Genomic DNA, 18,799 nt, shown 5'->3' on the forward strand with positions numbered 1-18,799 from the left:
ACAGTGTCAAAGAAATTTCACATTTTATCTAACGTGTTGTCACCGAACACCTTTAATCCAGTTTGATGTCTTCTCTGAACTCTGCTCAGTTCAAGTCTGTTTTCAAGTCTGCTGACATGCTGACACACTCTCTATACACACACACAGAAGAAAAGCTGATGTCACCCTGCAGTGGGCAAACTAACGACGTCTAAATACGAATACAGGTGTGTGGTAAAGGCAGACAAATACACCAGGAAATTTGATGGAAAAGATGGGAAAGAAAAATGCGAGCTCTGGTTCTGTCTCTGAGTTTCTGGGCTTAAAGGGATGCCATGCTGTGACGGAACGGTAGAGGAGATGTGAGAGCTGTCAAGCCATTTCTAGCTCTTTTTTTACATTTCCTCTGTTTCGTCTGTCTCTATCCCTCTCTCCACAGCTGAGGTGTGATCTCTCTCTCTCTCCCTAAGCGCCGCTCCCCAGCGGAACCGATGATCAGACGTTGGCATGGGAAAGCTGAGCTGTGGCCTTGTACAGTGGGAGCTCTGACCTCCTGCTTCCCCCTTCCTCCTCCTTCCACCTTCTTCCCTCTTCTTTGATACAGTGATAAGAGACAAATGAAAGGCCTTCCTTTGCGCAAATTGCGGGAAATCAGAGATAAGTTGGACACTGAGGCAGCTGCTGGGCCTTCTGCAGGGAACAGGGAGTTCTCAGATGGGGAAAATACTGTTGTGCACTGGTGGGGAAGGTTGAAAAATATGTTTTTTGCATATGTTCAAACAGCATCTCTTTATTCTGTGTTCCTGATTGTGAAGAATGTAGATTTTGTGCTACATTAGCACTGACTCTCAGTTTGAATCCAGTTCGTTCAGAGGTTTACATCCTCTCATCTTCAGCGTAAATGTCACATAATGATTTATTTTTTTAAATAAAAGATTTAACATCATCCAGCTTTGAGAATTAGTTGCACATCTTTTTTTTTATTATTTGCACTGGGTCAGAATTATACACCTCGGTATGAATACATACACACACCCAAGTTTAACTAAAGCTAACAAAATAACAAAAACTGAAACTGAGAAAACATTTTTGTTAACTAAAATAAGTGAAAACAGTAATTAACGGGTGAAAACTATAACTAACTAGAACTATATTGTGTGTTTCAAAAACTAGCTAAAATATGCTGCAATTATCAATTTAATATCTTTTGTTTTTGTGAACTTATGAATCTATTTATTAGCCTTTTGATGTGAAATGTTTTTATTTTTTCTGCACACAAGCAGTACAGGTTGTGGACTAGTTTAAGTAATCCTTACTTACACTAGTCCACAAAATGGTGACAGCAAAAGTTGGGAGAAAACAGCAGTCAGCTGGTTGTTCAGCAATGAATTTAATTTTTTTTTATTTACTTAATATTCTGTTTAGTAGTCATTACCCTGTTGATGTATATGTAATCACAATACAACACTTTGACATTTGAATTAACAATAGCATAAAAGAATTAAACAGCTACTGCAATTAATAAAAATGGAACTAAAACTAACAATACCACTCTAAAAGCAAATTAAAACAAACTGAACTAGACAAACAAAAAGTCACAAAAACAAATTGTAAAAAACTGAAAATCAAGTTTTCCTTACAAAGTTCATCTTAACCACATGTTCCATCTGGTTGCTCAAGTTCCTTTAACTTGGCCCTTTTTCTCCTGTTCAGCTCAGAAATATTAAATAGGATGAAATTTCCTGCTGCCAACAATGACAAAGATTGAGCTGCTTTCAAATCTAGAAACATGTACTAACTTTAAAGTGTGGCGGTGACGGCATCATGCTGTGGGACTGTATTTGTACTGGTGCATTGCCCAATGTGTGTGGGATACTAATGTACACAACATCTCATCACATCAACACTCTGATGGCTCAAACTGGGTGGATCGGCGGTGCTAACAGCAGTGTTTTGGATTTGATAAAGCATGCTAACATTGAGAATATGGAACGACCCATTTTAATTTGAACTCTACTAAATCTGTCCAGAACTATCCAACCTGAATCATAGCAAGAACTTAATGAAAAATGTGATTTATCTGCCAGGAAGTAAAACAAAGCACACATCAAGACTGGTTTTGAAATGGATAAATCTTCTAAAAATACTCTTCAGGCTGATGTTGTGAAGCCCTCAAATTCAACTCTGTTGAAAATTCCTGGCTGTGTTTAAAAGCTGAACCTCGCCAGGCTTACTAATCAATCTAGACTGAAACAATCCTGTCAAAAAACAGTGATCAGATGCCTGCTATGATGCCTGAAGCCTGTTGACGGCAGCAAAAGTTTTAGGAACACACATTTAACCGAATAAGACTGGAGGTGTGTGTATAAATTTGATCCTTTGTATATTTTTTTATGTGTGGTTTAGAGAAAATCAACAGTAATGTCAAATTCGGATTCCAAATTTTACTTTTTAATAACCTCCGAAGTTTTATGTTGAATTGCAGGCCAAGCCTGGGAAAATACCATTAAAATAAATCATTCCATATCCAAAATTCATATTTTATGAGCATTGTCGTGTTTGATGTAGCTCCTAATATCTCATAGTTGTAGAACAAGAGCAAATGTTGGATTGAATTGAACCAAAACAAAGGTCAGGGCGATTCTTCGCTGAGCAAGCTGCCTCAGCCTTGACTTAATATCTCTGATTTGGAGGGAGGCAGTGTGGAAATAAAAAAAACTAATTATAATTTATTTTCTTCACATACTTTTTTCTTTGAACAAAGGAGAGGTCAAAGTAATTACAAAAGTTGGAAGGAGTTGTAAATCCAATTTTCTAAAAGGAAAAAAAAAAGGAGAAATGCTCTTTCAAATGTTTGCATTGGAGAATAGAGACTAGTCAAAGCCAATAGGTGGGAGTGATCATTTGTATGGTTCAATTAGCAAAGGTGTAGAGTTTGCACATTAATCTTACTCGCATGTTAAGTACATTCAGGTTAAAGAACATAAAAGTCAGCACAATAACTCACTAAAAAAGTGCAAATGTATTCCACCTCTGCACCTCTGCGTTGCTCGCATGCCGAATTCAACCTGGTTCCACCTCTTTTCCCGTCCCATAGTTTCCAAGGTTGCCGTCTTCGTAAAGGGAGTGTAATGAGCTGCCAATCAAAGGGCCTGGGTTTGATTCACGGTTGGCTTCCAGGGACGGCAGACTTATTTCTCCGCCGAAACCTGAGAAACAGTGACAGCTGATGCATGCAGAATAAGAAACAAACAAGACACATTTACATCGCCATGGCTTTATTTTCCCCTCCCCAGGCTGCCGCCGTCTATTCAGTTTGACAGAAAATGTGATTATCTGCCCCTCATGTGGTTTGTGATGGAGCAAAAAGAGACACGCTGCAAGTAAGTGTGTTCGCTGGCTGCTGCGGAGAGTCTGCGCTCGTCTTTTCGTTCCCCTCCCGCCTGGATGTTCCTCGTGTGCGCCTGACACTTTCGCTCGTTATTAGACACACTGTTTCCTGCTGGGCAGGCCAGGTGGTGTTGCTGTGCCTGTCATAGATACGCCTCCAATCAGGGCACCGCGACGCCACACACACATAAAATCGTGATTTTATAAAAGTGCAGATGTGATACATTTATCGGTTCTTCTCTTCTTCACTGAGGAGGCGTTGGATTGTGGTCCGAAGAGGTGAAACTCAAACTCCAGTGCCCACTTTTCAGCTAATAGCTGTTCACACTGAGAAACGCCGAGATCATGAAGACAGGTGTGAATGTGCTGTTCGCTTCCTCTGAACCAGGCGTCACTTAAAAAAAAAAAAAAAAAAAAAAAAAAAAAAAATGGTTGGAAATCCAACTGCTACTGCATCTTTTAACATTTTCATTCAAATATGCCAAAAACTGTTTCAGTGAATTATAGCATATTAGCTTTGGCTTAGCAACGACTGTAATTTATGTGTTTGGACAGCCTAAAACTAGAGAATAAAAAAATAAAAAACATTCTTTCAAAACACTTTCTTTAAACAAATGTTGCCACTATAAAATTACACTGTCCCTGAATATTTTATATAAAAGTACTCAAAACACACAAGTTTAGACTCAAGCCATTAATATAACTTTATATTTGCGACTTAACTTGGACTTTTACACCAACGATTTGGGACTTGAATCCAACTTGGAAGTTATTTGAAAAGACTTGATATTTCACCCCAAATCTAAAGTTTAAAACTCATTTTCAAAAAGTGCAGAACATTAATTCATTTCACTCATTCCGGATCAACAGACTGTCTGTCTGTCTTTTCATGCTCTGTATGCATGTGAGCTGCAGCACAGCCATTCAAATTCACTAGATTTAAATGTAAATTTATATAAATATAAACAACAACAACAAAACTCCTGACTAGATTCCAGAATACTAAACTCTTTATCAGACACAATGTTGGTCAAAGAAAGTACAAATCACAGGAGATAAAAACCACAGAATCATAAAACTTTGTTACTACTTGAACTGCGGAGGCAAATAATTACTTTATTGCTTTATATCGCAGAGAGTCAAAGAAGATCTACGTAATGATTTGCACAACTCTGACCCCTCTGAGATGGGCTTCACTTTGGGGAATTGGATTCATTTGCATATTTTTAAAATGCTGTAACTGCCAGAGTAAACACAAAACCACCGGAGCCTGTTTGCCATCCAGCTAATTATCTAGACCGTCTTCTTGGAATGATTACAAATATCTCTACATGTTCCCAGAGGAGCAACAGCTTAAATATTTTTACTTCAGATTTTTTTTTGACTTCAGTAATTATTTCTTTATTTTTTTTAAATGCCATTTCAGTCCAGGTCCTGATCATCTTTAATTATAACATCTTGAGTTTTGGGCTTAGGCCTCATTAGCCATGTAATATTCATTAATGTATCAGACTGTACAAAAAGCCTTCCAATGCAGTGTGTTGGAAAAACTCCACTTCACAACCTGCATCCTACTCATTTATTGTCAGCTGTAATCTTTGGAGATATGATGTGTTTCTCAACCAAACATATCTTATTGGAAGGCAGAAAAGAGAATTTCAACATTTTCTCTACGAGTTTCTCTTGATCGTTTTGCTGAAAAAAAAAAACATTTAGTGGCAGATGAGTCACAAAACGGTTCAGCAATGCAGAACAACAGAACTTTCATTGAAATGTGTATTTCATTTTCATTTACAGATTAATTCAGATGCATCTGTAGTGGCATCTGTTTCTGTGAAAAGACTCAGGTTTCCTGTAGGTATCTACTGGACAACCATTCCCGTTAACTGTTTGGATTCTGTTTTTAGCAGTATTGACTGGATAAAAGATTAAAGCACAGCCAGTAAACCAGCAGAGAAGCTGGAATGAAAGATTTCATTTTTGGCCACAGACTTTTCTTGCCGAATTAAAATACTTGGGGGAGACAATCCAAGTCTACATGTTATCTCATTGATAAAGTATGCTGAAATACTTAAAAATTTACAACCGAAAGAATTCGACTAATCTCACATCCAGCAGGGAAACACTTGACAGATTCATAGCTGCTGTGTTTAACATACCCTTTCTGCAATAAACTGCGTCCCTGAAAGTGTCTGCGGATGCCTCTGGCTGATTGAATTTAAAGTGCAGCAGACACAGCTTTATCATCTGAAGTGTGTGTTTGTTTTAGATTACTTCCCAAACCAGATGGTGTTAAAAAAAAAAAACAACAAAAAAAAAACATCAACTTCAGTTTAGCAATTCCAAGACACTTCTTTTCCACATGAGGACCAGAGAAGATTGAAAAGCAAGTGTGAAACTGTATGTTTGCAACAACAGTTTTTGATGTCAAATTCCTCAAGAAGCACAGTCATAATCTTGGACTTCAAGGAGACGAGTTGCGCTTATAAATAATCCTTGCACTCATTTGCTGAAGCTGCTTCAAGCATTGCAAGAATGAAAAAAATAAAAAGAATCTGCTGTGAGGAGAAATATTTCTGTCCTCTGCTCCCTCTTTGTTTCTCCTTAATTGACTTTTTAACAAGGCTGTGTTCAGGCTGACCAGAAGCCACCCTTCATTTCCAGCTGCTACTTACACACATGTACACTTCTTTTATTGGCTAGGGTGGGGGAAGTCATTAAAATGGGATGCATGCAAAATGCTCTCAATTTCTGCATCAATGAGCAATGAGCAGAGGAGTATAAATGAACAACATGTTTGTATGAATGATAATGCCGACCCACGGGTTTGCTTCCTGGGGAGGTCAAAGCCAATGAAAACACTCTTGGGTGTAACTGAAAGTAAGAATCTGCACCAACAGCAATATTTGGAATAGTAATCAAGCAAACACAGGCTGGTTACAAGAGTTAAAGCTTTCACTTTCCTCTTGTGGCCATTGAGTAATGAATCAGTGCCAAAAGAAATGAGTCAATCCATCTTTCTATCTATTGATCTCCATGTCAACTTAATCCTTTGGATGTAGGGAAGGAGCAGCCCAGTCATCATTGGAACATTACATGCCTTTTTTTTTCTTTGTAATGCTTTAAATCAATTAAAACTGCTGCTAATCTGATAACATTAGTTACTAAAGTGAATTGAAACAACAAAAGATCAGAAACGGCACCTGAAATGCAAACACTTCCACAACAAAGTTCCTGATTGGAAACCTGAGTCTTTTCACAGTCAAATCATGAATAAACTGGTTTCCAGTACAAATGTGGGAAAAACCTTGTTGATTTTACATCCATACACATCCATGTTAACAGTTGGATTGTTGTCACAGTAGAAATGTAAAATCGGTTTGTTATACCAGAAGAGGTTATTCTGGGAATCCAGTTAGATTCTAAAATATGTTGGCAGCTTTCTTGCAAAAGTTTTAACCCTATTCTAAAGAAAAAACAACAATAATATTAATTAATATGCTTTAGAAAATACCAACTAAAAAAGAACCTTCCTCACATCTCCTTGGTTTTACTGAATAATCCCAGGAAACAGGCAATGGAGATGTTGTGTAATAACACATAAAAACTCTCCAGATCTTATCTATTTGTTTTGTGAATAATGTGCAACCTTAAAGCAAATTAAATCTTTTTCCTAAGCATTAACCAGGAAGTTATTCTCTCTGTAAAGTTTGTATTTATTCCAAAAGCAACAGAAATGATGACAAAATAGATGCATGAAAACATCCTCAGATAGACTAAGAAGTAAGACCAGCAAAAAGAGCCGTGCATATTTTCTGATGCTTTTTGCATTTCACATAATCAGAATTTGCCCTTTCCATGTTACAAAGGGCTTTCTGTTAGGTAAATGTACTGTGGTTTAACTATTAAGAAACTAGAAATTCCTGCATTTCAAAGATTCTTGTTTTCAGCTGCATAGTGGTGTGTTTTGAAGCCCTGCAGCCTTACAGGAAGAAAGTCCTGGGTTCAAATTCCTCCAGTTTGCATGTGCTCATGGGTTTTCTCGGGCTTCCTCCTGAAGTCCAAAATGTTCGGTGACTCTGGAATGTGGACCCCGAAGGCACTCGTCAAAATGGGAAAGATGAAGAACATGCCAAAAATAGAATTCTTGCTAGAATATTTAAATCCACTCCATTCATAGTTTTCTAGCTGAATCGTGTCACGGTTGGTGCCTTTCAGGTGATGTTGTTCCAGACTGACCAATGTCAAAAACATTTCTGTCCCATTAAATGTGCTGAAACTTTAACTGGAACTGTACATTTTGGTCAGAGGAGAGTAGGAATGAATTTTTCAGTAACAAACTCCATGTAGTCTTGTCATACAACAAAGGATGATTGCCTACTTGTGTTTGGTATGGTAGCTGATCTATGATGCTGTGGGCCTGTTTCTCCTCCAAAAGTTCCTACAAATTCTTATCATCTACAGAAAACTGAGACTGATATAAAAACATGACTAAATCCACTCAGAAATGGTTCTGGATCACTTAGATAGGATTTTTACTCCAACTTAATAAATGTGCTCAAATTACTCTGTCAGTGTTTAGAGGCAACAAAAAAACCTTACCTGATGTAATAAAAACAATACCATCATCGTTCAGTTATTCAGTAGGACATTTTCATAGTCAAAATAGTCTTCAAATTGTTATTATTGTTGGACAAAAACTGTATTTTTAGCTTTAAAAACAGTTTGTTTTTTTCTTACCTTAAAGTGTCATTTGCACATAGATAGAAGATGTAAATGCATCTTTGCAGAGACTATTTGCAACTAAGCACAGCTTGTGCTTCAGCAAGTGAAATTGATTTTCCACTTGAAGAACAAAAAGGTCAACTAAACCAGGATGGTGGAATTATTAATAATTCTCACAGCAACATCTCAGCCGAGGGAAGATTCTTCAATAATGTTATTGCAATCCAATCTTTCTTTTAGAAAAATGATGAAGCTTGCAGAAGAGCCAAACACGCCTTTATGATGCTAATTATATGAGGATCCCGGTACATGCCTGTTTTTCCTTTGTAATGCTTTAAACAAACTAAAACTGCTGCTAATCTGATAACACAAGTTATTAACATCCATTAAAATAACAAAGGATCAGGTAAATAGTGAATTTAAATACTGGTGCATCATAAATAAAATGGCGATTTGTAGGACGGAGAGGGAGAAAAAGTGTTATTGCACAGAATGCAAAGTGTTGAGAGGAGTGTATTTAGTGGATTTTAATCATGTTTTAAAAATACTAAAATATTTGATGTGAAGGTTTTTCTCCTTCTTTTCCAGCTTCTGAGTTCCTGGGTTTGGTTTATTTACCTGTTTGAGCTGTCACAAGTCGGCTGGATTAGCAGCCCCCCAAAGGCTACGTTCACTTTATCGAGGACTTCTAGGGGACTGGGCTGATGTTATCACTCCCTCTGAAGTCTGCACTTTCCCTTTGAACACACTTTATCTTCCCATCTTTTTCTCTCCTGCAAAGTGCAAACAAAGCAGCACAGAGACTCGGCTTTGAAATTAGTTAGCTACAGGGTAACGCTCAAGTCCCTGCTAAAGCGCAATTAATTTAAAAAAAAGAAGGTGATGCTCTGGAAATAAAACCCCATTCAGTCCCTCAGCTTGAAACAACAAAATCCAGATGGAGATGCATAAAAAATTAGAGACAAATTGTCATCTTACCTCCTGAAGTGCTGCAGAAGGGCTACAAGGAAGCGCGGAAACGAAAAACAAGTTATTGAAAGCATCAAACTCTCGCTGGAATCCCAGACGACACTGAAAGCCAGATGCATTTGTTGGGTTCCTCTTCTCTTTTTCTAGGGCTGTAAATAGCATTTTTGTGACACTTGGCTCCTGTGGGCCCAGGATGCTGTAAACCAGCACTAAAATATGATCCTCTCTGCCACGGCTGTGAACTCCGACTTCTGTTGTAGTGTGACTGTTGATGAATCAGAGCGGGGACTTGGGGTTTTGCACCCAAAGGAAATATTGCAGAGTGAAATGCCTTCTGGCACTTTTCCGCCAGCCCTTGATTTGAATAGACAAGAGCTGCTGGGGAGGATAGAGGGATAAAAGAGGCTGAGGGAGAACGGTGACAGGAGCTTCAAGGAAAGACACAGTCTACAAGATGGGGAGAGGCTGTGTAGTGTGGGGTTACACTGGGAGAGGAAGATCTCACTGGGTAGGTCACAACAAATAAAAACTATTTTATGCTTTTGCTCAGAATAGCAACAGTCACCAAAAGTTTTAGTTTTCAGTTTAATCACAAAAACCAGCAGTGTTGAGATAAACATAAAAGACAACTTCTAAAATGAATCTTGACTCTCGTTTAAGGATTTATTTAAAGCTAAAAGGCGGCTAGAGAAACAGCAGAAAACAGCTTTAAAAAACTCCAGCTTTAAAACTGGAATTTGCAGAAAAATTTTAGAAGGTTGCATCTGTCTTAGACTTTCTATAAGCAGTGGTTTTCTATCAAAATCTGTTTCCAAAATGACCATTAAGTTCTAGCAATGCATCTCTACGGCACTGCATAAAAAATATCAGTGTGCCGACACATAAAAATGGATGGTCACATTTGGAAACAGGTCATTCTGGAGAAGGACACAGATGAGTGACTGCTCTACCTCAGAATGAAAATTGGTTGAGTGACTGAGGTCCGGCAGCTCTCAATCTAAAATAATGCTGCACATTTTCCAGATCAGGAGTTCAAAAACCTCTGATACTTTAACCGGGAGACCAGCAGAGTTGGGACTCCGTCCCAAAAGCAACATAGAAGTATTTGGAAACTAACCAATGAAACAAAGGCATAAAAATAACGCAAAATACCTTAATACTTTGTATTTATTCATCATATTTTCAAGGAACAAATGACAGATTTTTTAAAATAAAAACATAATTTTACCACCGCTGACATTGCCTCTGTTTTTTCAAAGCACTTAAGTAATTTTGGAACACACACACCTCTCGCACAAAAAGACAATTAAAGGAAGAAAAAGTGTTTTTATTTGGCCTTTATCATTATAAAATATCTGCAGATTTCATTATTAAATCAAATAAGTCCTGATACGACTGAAAACTGAACCACTGACTCTGTTGACTTTCTGCCTCCTGAAGAGGTCAACAATCTCTGGACTTCCTGATCAGATTCTTTTTATTTTAGAAAGAGCACTTAACTAAAAGGGTTGAGATCTTCATTCAAAATTCTTTTTTTTTTTTTTTTTTGGGCCCAACACCTCAAAGGATTAATCAGAGCTTTTTATAATTCAGCTGCAAATAGGCAGACAAGTCTCCTTCTCCTCCCTTTGACCTGAATGCAGCAGCAGCCGTCCTCCCTCTTTAGAAAAGGCTGCAGTGGGATCAGATCAAACACATGCCCTCTGTGCCCGAGGCAATGAAAAATAAACCAACAAACAAATAAATAAGTAATCACAAAGGACGTACAACACAAGGAGCCTTTAAAACAAGAGCAGAAACTCATTTATCAGAGCGGTTCATGTTGTTTCGGAGTCTTTTGTGTTTGGGATAATCCTGCACATTCTGGGAAACACATCAACTCCCTGATCTCATTAGATCCCCGGTTGTTGAGATTTTACTGATTGAGAAAATTGTAGAAAGGCTGGAATAAGTTGATTTTTGTGCATACCATTACATGAGTTATTCCCTACAGGTTGGTCACATTTAAACCAATAAGATCAACCCGAAAATATCTCCTTGTTTCCTTGGCGATGCCCTTGGTGAAAACATATTTTTTCAGGAAACGCAACAAATTAAAAAAACCACAGCACTGGAAAAACATTTTGATTACTTTAAATACTACAAGTTTTTAATCAATAAAAGTTAAAGAGTACATGTAGGTGGATAAACATCTTCAAAGGCACTTGGTATTCTGCAGCATTCATGAGCGAAGTAGAGGAAATGGACTCCTATTGAGCTGCAGAACGATTCATTGGCGCGTGCAGTCCACAGCTTATGTCTCTGCTGAGCCATGTCAATCAACTTTAATTGTGCATTAAGTTCCGCTTCCAACGTTGACTCGGAGGTCATTAATTCCCATCAAGGACAGTTCCGTAATAGACTCATGTCGCGCAAATACAGTGGCTGTTAGTTTGCAAAGAGCTTAGCAAGCAGCGAGCGTTCCTCCTGCTTTGATTCGATGCTAAGTGCTTCATCAATCACAATCCTAGACAGATCATTAGAGGCTCCTAGGATGACAAGAGCAGCCAAACTATCTACAGCAGATTGCTCCAGACCACCCCTCAAACCTTTAATTACATCCAAGGTTGGCAGTTATCAAAGACATGCAGTGATAAGTGACTCACTCAATAGGAGCCATTAGTTAGAGAAACTTGTTGGAGTCAGGGTTTTCATTACAGAAGGTCTGAGGAAGCTTTTCATGAGGTAGTAAGCAAAGGAAAACTTAAAGGGGCAGTGCTACGTAAAATTTACTTTTTTGAGCTTTACATCATGTTATAATGTCATTCTCTCATTAAAATTATATCTGGAGTGTTGCTTCAACTCTTTCATGCATGTTTGAGAAATATTTTAATCTCCCATGGCAACCATTCAGCTGTAGAAAATGCCTGAGCTCCTTCACACTAGTCAGCAGCAATTAGCAAACACCTGGTGGAACTGTGCATCACCTGAGCAGTAAAACGGTTGCTAAAGGGTTAATAGAGGAGCCATGTTGTGGCGACTTCCTGGAGGCGGAGTTTGAGAAACAAAAGGAGTTTTTAAACAGACAGACAGCCAATTTCAAAATGTTAAATTACATATTCAAATTTGCTGAAAGTTATATTTGATATACATCTATATATCTATATCTATATCTATATAGATATAGATATATAGATATATAGATGACAACTACTGAAGGTAACAGTCACTGGATTTGTGCTATAAAATGATACTATGCGGCTGGAAAACACAATGCTGCCCCTTTAAAACAACATTTTGTTGATTTTTTGATAAATGAACTTATTTTTTCTAAGGTGTGACGTTTTAGTTTTTGGTACTGAGTGACAACATTTGAGAAATATGTTGTACACATTTTGTATTCAGTTGATATAGTTATCATTTAAGTTGTTTCTTCATCAGTAGAAATTGTATGAATATCAGGCATATGTCTTATTGACACATGAAGTAAATAACTTAACTCTTCATCATGGCACTTGATTTGCTTTACTGCTTTGTTTCAAGCCATGTAAAAGAATAAAAATGCACATTATGCCTCTTAATAGGAACACAAAGGAACAAAGAAAATATATATACATCCACTAATACACAAATATATTCCATAATATATATATGTACAGTAAGGATAAGACATTGTCTAAGTCATTCATTTCATGTTTTATATAATATTACTATATTTAGACAAACAAAATTGCTTGAAAAGGAGTGGGAAGAAGTTATTAATCCAACTCCTTATTCTTTTAAACATGTTAGTGGGAAGGATATATTGGACAGCAAGGGAACATTTTGGTTTTTGAATTGAAAAGCCAGTGTCGTAAAACGATTTGAGTGAGTTTGAGAGGGGCCAGATTGTAGACTGGCTCATGCGGTCTGACTCAACAGATGAGCTGTAGATGTAATTGCTACTTCTGACAGAAAACTGTATTGTCTCCATGCCAAGCAAATTGTTGTTGAGCTAATTTTTCTGTTAATAGCAAGAATCTAAACAACTGTTTGCAGATTATAACACATTTATGAGCACACACACAAATCGAACCGTCAAGAGAACAGTTGTGTGCTTTATCTGATTAATCAAATCAAAACAGTTTGCATCCATATGCTGAAAATAACGTCAAAGTGCTTTCAAGAAGTACTCATCGAATGCAGAGACAGCTGTTTATTAATATTTTAGCAGTTTGTTCAGGCCCTTTTTGATGCAGTTCAAACTGGAAATGAGTTTGGCTCGCCTGACCCAGACGTTGGTACCTACAGGACTGACCTGAGGGGCCAAGAAGGTGTGATGAAAATTTTAAAATGAACTCCAACTAGTGGAAAGAGAACTGGGGTGATGCTTTTTTTTTTAAGAGTATCAGAACAAAAGAATGTGACATCCTGCAACAAATTGTTCCTGCAACAAGGAACAGTTGTGATCCCGTTACAATTATAACACAATTTTGATACAACTTTTAAAAGCTCCCTCAGTCCCTGTTAGCTTTTCATGAAGATTGTTTTTAAGATCACAATATTAAAATAAAATGTGTCGCTACAGTTTTATGATTAATTCTTGGGGCTAAATGAGCTTTTATTTATTTTGTTCTCAATTTAGAATAGTTTTTCAAAAAAGGTTTTTCCTCATTAAAAAAAAAAACCTTCGTCAGAAAAACCTTTATTATGCTTTAAATATGTTAGTTTCTTACCATGTTATCATCCAGGAATCTGTTGAATAAACCTTAAAAAACCCTTTATATAGTCACTTACTGTAGAAATGGTTTCTATATAGATGAATTTATAAAAGAGTCAAAGTGTTGCATCTCTGCATGTATGATTTTCTGGCAGTTTGGATCAGAGAAGTTTCTCTTTTGGATATTCAGCCTCGTTCTGGAAATAAGACGATTCAAATGAACAATTAAAAACCCAAAATTAAAATTGAGCATATCGATGATAAGTGGATGGCAATTTCTAACCGAACAATACAATGAACTTTATAGGATTTACTGAAATAATTCACTCAACAGATGGTTTGAAATGCATGCTGTACATGCAGTAAGCAAACCCAGCTTCTCCTTCAATGTAAAAAGAATTAAAAAGGACTAAAAGTGTTCTGCGTACTCCTGGTGCAAACCAAACCTGGCATTTTGTCTTTCTTACCCACCTGGAGAACAGAAAACACGGCTTTGCCACGCTGGCACCCTGGGAATGATCAGTAATGTGTGTGGAATACCACTGGTCGCTTTATCTCCCAGATGAGCAGCTGGGCTGCACATACCGAAGAACATATCAGCCAAGGTCACAGAATAACTCTCCCAGGCCCTTCACCTTTATCTGAAACAACAGGAGGGAGCACAACTAGACACGTCTGAAGTCATCTTTGTGTACGTACCCTTGGGCTCAAGTGCCCCCTGTTGAGCAGATGAGGGAAAAGTCCTGGAGCAAGATTATTTAAGAATGATTATGTTCAGCTTTTTAAATTGTCATCATGCTAAAATTTGTCTACTCGTGCAGTCTAATTTTCCAAACTAATTTTAATCCTAAACCCCAGATTGCCCTGCTGAACTAGACTCTTAATGTAATTATATTCAGCACATTTCTATATCGCCCATGGCTTTACACCCCCTCCCATGTTCAGCCCAGGATATGGATTCAGTGCAGCATCAATGACTGTTTGCCTTCGGGAGGGGAGCAGTGCTTATTCCAGCAGACAGAGCAGAGAGATCACATGAATATCAGATCCCAGTGGAGCTGTAGCTTTGGCTGCTGTTTAAAGTCTAATCAATGAAAGAAACATGACCCCTGTCTATTTGTTGTGGGAGACGACGACAAGCTGTTTCTGGGAAAACTGCATGCTTCGTGCAATTCAGGAGAGCGAGAATATGTAGAAAAAGCATCAATGCAGATACAGTGTCATTTGTAAATAATTTACAGGGCTGTTGGGCATGTGATTTAACGACCACATTTAACACCTGTGCAAATTGTTGAGCGACGCTGCAGCAGAATGCAACAGAAGCTCTTACGGATTCCAGCTTGCTGACTGTGAAGATCTGACTTTAGCTGCGGGCGCAGGCCACCTTCAATGTCCAAAGCTATTAGTGATTCCTGTACAACTAAAGTGCTGCTCCAGGGTACCCATTTCCTTGCATTAATGTCTACCTTGCAACACTGCAAATCAAAGGCTTATTGTAATGCCTCTACCCATATCTCACGCTTCCTGAATAACACCGGCTGGAGGGATCAGGCACTTTGTAAATGAAAAAATAGGGGAGGAAAAAACACATTTTCATGTACGTTTTAAAACAATCGTTTATTCGTAAGAACAAGAAGAATATCAAACAAGAAAGTCGGGCAAAAGTTCATTAGTTTAGCTAACTCATTTTCACTGCTATTTGACAAGCTAAATGCTTTTAGCACAGAAAGAAATAAACCTGAAAGTTCTCTTTTGACATTTGTCTGTAATTACAGTTTTGTTTTTTGTTTTTTGTCTTCAATGTGTAAATATAGAACAGTTTTGCTGAAACTAGATCACAAAAGTAATCAATAAGAGGTTCCTCAAAGGACTTGCTTCATGTATGTGTAAAGTGCTGTTTCCTTTCTTCATTAAGTCTCGGCTCGATAGAGTCCAGTTTGTGACGTAGGTTTCTTATTGCCAGCTGAAGGTGCGCTTCACCATCCTGAAGAAGTTCCGGTTGTGTTCCCGCAGGTAGGAGCGAAGCTGCTGCAGAACGGTGCTGTTGACGGACGGGTGAGGACGTCCCTTAGACTCGTGCAGACAGCGCTCCCGTCCGTCGCTCCGGATGCAGTAAAACCCTTTGGTCTGGTTGAAGTAGAAGTTGGAGGACACTATCCTCGGAGGCAGGTTCAGGAATCGCTCCACCTTCTGAAGCTCTGGCAGGGGGTCGTGGATCAGAGCGTCCCCGTTTACGATGTGTATCTGTTCCAGGGGGAAGTGCTTCAGCCAGTTGCGCATGTGAACGTCGTACAGACTCCTCTGGATCGCCTTGTAGCGGATGTTCAGGGCTCCGTTGCGTACCAGGAGGTTCTCAATGGCTTGCACCGGCTTGTGGTTCTCCAGTCGGTTGAAGTACACCTGGGTGTAGTCAGAGATCACCCGCTCAGTCGGGTCTCTCAAGATCAGCAGCAGCTTTATAGACGAGTTCATGGCGCAGATGCGTTCTGGTGCGAGAGGTGACGTAAAGTAACCCGGAGTTTTCTCTATCGTGATCTGATGAGGGTAAGAGTACGGCATGAGGTCACGGTACCACTCCAGACCCTTAGCATAGTTTTCATCCCAGTCAAAGAAGTGAACCTCGGTGGCAGCCACAGCGACCTCAGGGTGAATGTCAAGCATCTCCAACAGCGCTCTGGTGCCCCCTTTTCGCACGCCAATAATGATGCTGTGTGGGGTCCGCTTGCTTGTTCCTGGTGGTGGGGATGAAGTTGAATCTTCAGAGACATTGACTGGTGGCACTGGATCAGGGTCTATGCTGTCCAGGGCTGAACCAAAGCCTGCCTTAATGAGCTCAGATGGGGCAGCATATGTCTGGAGAACCAGCAGAAGCAATGATACCAGCAAGGAAGCCATGGGGATGAATGGATGAGTGAACACTGGCGCGATAAAGGAGAACTAAGACAGCGGTTTAGCTGCGGACGAGATGTCGGCGCTCAGTGGGAACAGAAGCAGTCAGAAATGCAGACTTTCCCTGCTTTTGAATCTGAATTGGAGGAGGAAAAATCATTGGCAGTCCGCAGTACATCTGTGGAGAGGAACAAAGACAAAAAGAAGAAGAAAAGGCTTTCAGAATTCAGGCATATGAAGCAGAATGAATGTCTTTATTATACTGAAATGGCACTTTCCTCATTTCCCTGAAAAAGCAATTCTGCCTTAAATACAATCCGTGTCTATCATAAGTGTTGCGTCTCACAAGGGATAATCTCACATCGTCGGTCTTTTACTCTCTTCTCAGCTCCCTCCTCCCCCTCTTCACATCTGCTTTTTCCTCCTCACTCTATAAAGTCACTTTCAATTGATACTGTAATTTCTCTGGCTGAAAAACACTTAGCCAGACAGCTCATCAGAAAATCTGTCTCAGATATGCAAGTGTAGCTGAAGGCCAAAAGAAAAGTTTCCACAGCTAGGTGACTTTGATTTCCTATTCGTGTCAAGAGGGATCAATAGCAAGGCAATGAAATTCAGCAAACAGAGAGGCTGAAGGATTTGGGGTGTTAAATATGAATTCTAATGGATCTCCAGACCTCTTGAAAACCTTGAGAAAAATCTAATCCATCACCTTGGATTTTAGAGTTCAGATACACATCTACGGGGCTTCTTAAATATTTGATCATTTTTTGCCTTCAATAGACACCTGTCAAAGAATTAATGCCAAGGAGTTCATTTTTAAAAGACAAAGGTCCACCGATACGTTCTGATGGAAAACCAGCCAAGAGACCAGCTGCCGGTCACTGTGCTAGTCAAAACAACCGGGCCAAGCTACGCAAACAGCTCGCTGCAACAGCAAAGGTCACCGTGAGGTAATCTTTTCTTCCTGAGCACCACACAAAACTCTTTCAGGGATGCACACACCAGACAGACAGTCCTCCTTCCACCAAAATGCTGCAGAGAAATTGCTTAAAACACATTTTCCAAATGGGCCAGCTCAGGAGGAAATAACTTCAAAATGGACCAGATTTTTTAGAATAATTTGATTTCTTTTCTGACGTTCCTGCAGGTAACGTCCAGCATGTATTTACAGGGGAGAAATTGAACATTTGGTATTGTTATTTCAAGGTTGTTTCCATTCAGGATAAGTTTCATTTAAAACATGTAGCAATGCAAGTCGCTGAGGTGAAGATGTGGAAAAGTAAAAAATAAAAACATCTTACACAACCTTTATTTGGAAGCAACAGCTTAATTCAAGAAAACACAATTTCTTTTAAAAAGTATTTTAAGAATACAACCGTCGTTGGTGCAGCCATTCGTTTGATTTTGTGTGGTAAATCATTTCTGTGTTGATGTAGCCATATGTTTTGAATTCAGCTGCAGAAAGGTCATCCGTTTTTATTTAAAAGGTCCTGGTATTTCAAAGTGTTGGTGATGCGATGTGCTGTTACCTACCTTTAAGGTCATGACCACTGACCCATTTTCAGCTCTCTGGTGTCTCTGATGCCATAAACTCAACAAAGTTCCCAGAAGAGAAACAGAACCAAGCTCTAAATAAAATAAAACCTTGTAGTTTAACTACTTTTAATGTTTAGTATTTTTTATGAGGGTTAGTCTTTGGATGTTTTTCTTTATGGTTATTAAACATATTTAATTTATTTAAGACTTTTAGCCACATTTTCACGCTATTTATACACAGAACAATGTTTTCTTTATGCCTATTCAACTAAGTTGTTTTAATTACTTTTTTAACCAATACCTCCAAAAAATATGAACACTCACATTAAGAGGCAGCACAAGAATAAGAAAACAACCAGACTCAGAAGTATAACATTTTAGTGCAGAGTTCTCCTCTGACATTTGGATAAATATATAAATATTCCCTTCATAACGTCAGGGCTCTAAGTTATAACCACACTTGAGATGTCAAATTAAATGATGTGGAAGACAAAGTTTGCAGTGATGACCCCAGAACTGTGAGAAGTCAGATATGCCACAGAAAACTGGCATGTCACCAGTTTATGAGTGCGACAAATCACCTGAAAACTGAACGTAAAGCTCATCCGTCTTGCCAATGTGACCTGCGAG

At 38.7% G+C, this 18,799-nt stretch overlaps 1 protein-coding gene and 1 long non-coding RNA gene across 4 annotated transcripts in view; both read right to left on the minus strand.

Moving 5' to 3' along the window:
• Positions 1 to 2,826: 2,826 nt before the first annotated feature.
• On the minus strand, positions 2,827 to 9,439 carry LOC122842425. The gene is made up of 3 exons (XR_006372551.1): positions 9,073 to 9,439; positions 8,713 to 8,867; positions 2,827 to 3,763 (listed from the first exon to the last, which is right to left on the minus strand). It is a non-coding gene; the product is annotated as an uncharacterized LOC122842425 (long non-coding RNA).
• A 5,892-nt stretch (positions 9,440 to 15,331) lies between these two features.
• The window catches only part of LOC122842478 (heparan sulfate glucosamine 3-O-sulfotransferase 1-like), a 67,360-nt gene continuing 63,892 nt past the window's right edge, over positions 15,332 to 18,799 (minus strand). For 2 of the 3 annotated variants that reach the window (XM_044136402.1, XM_044136403.1), the window contains one exon: positions 15,349 to 16,808. In XM_044136402.1, coding sequence (XP_043992337.1) covers positions 15,695 to 16,636 — 942 coding nt within the window. In that variant the 5' untranslated portion in view covers positions 16,637 to 16,808 and the 3' untranslated portion in view covers positions 15,349 to 15,694. Of the gene's footprint in view, positions 16,809 to 18,799 lie in introns of all 3 variants that reach the window. The other variant, XM_044136400.1, reaches the window with a different exon arrangement.

Source organism: Gambusia affinis, linkage group LG13 (assembly GCF_019740435.1).
Source record: "Gambusia affinis linkage group LG13, SWU_Gaff_1.0, whole genome shotgun sequence".
Lineage (NCBI taxonomy): Eukaryota > Metazoa > Chordata > Actinopteri > Cyprinodontiformes > Poeciliidae > Gambusia > Gambusia affinis.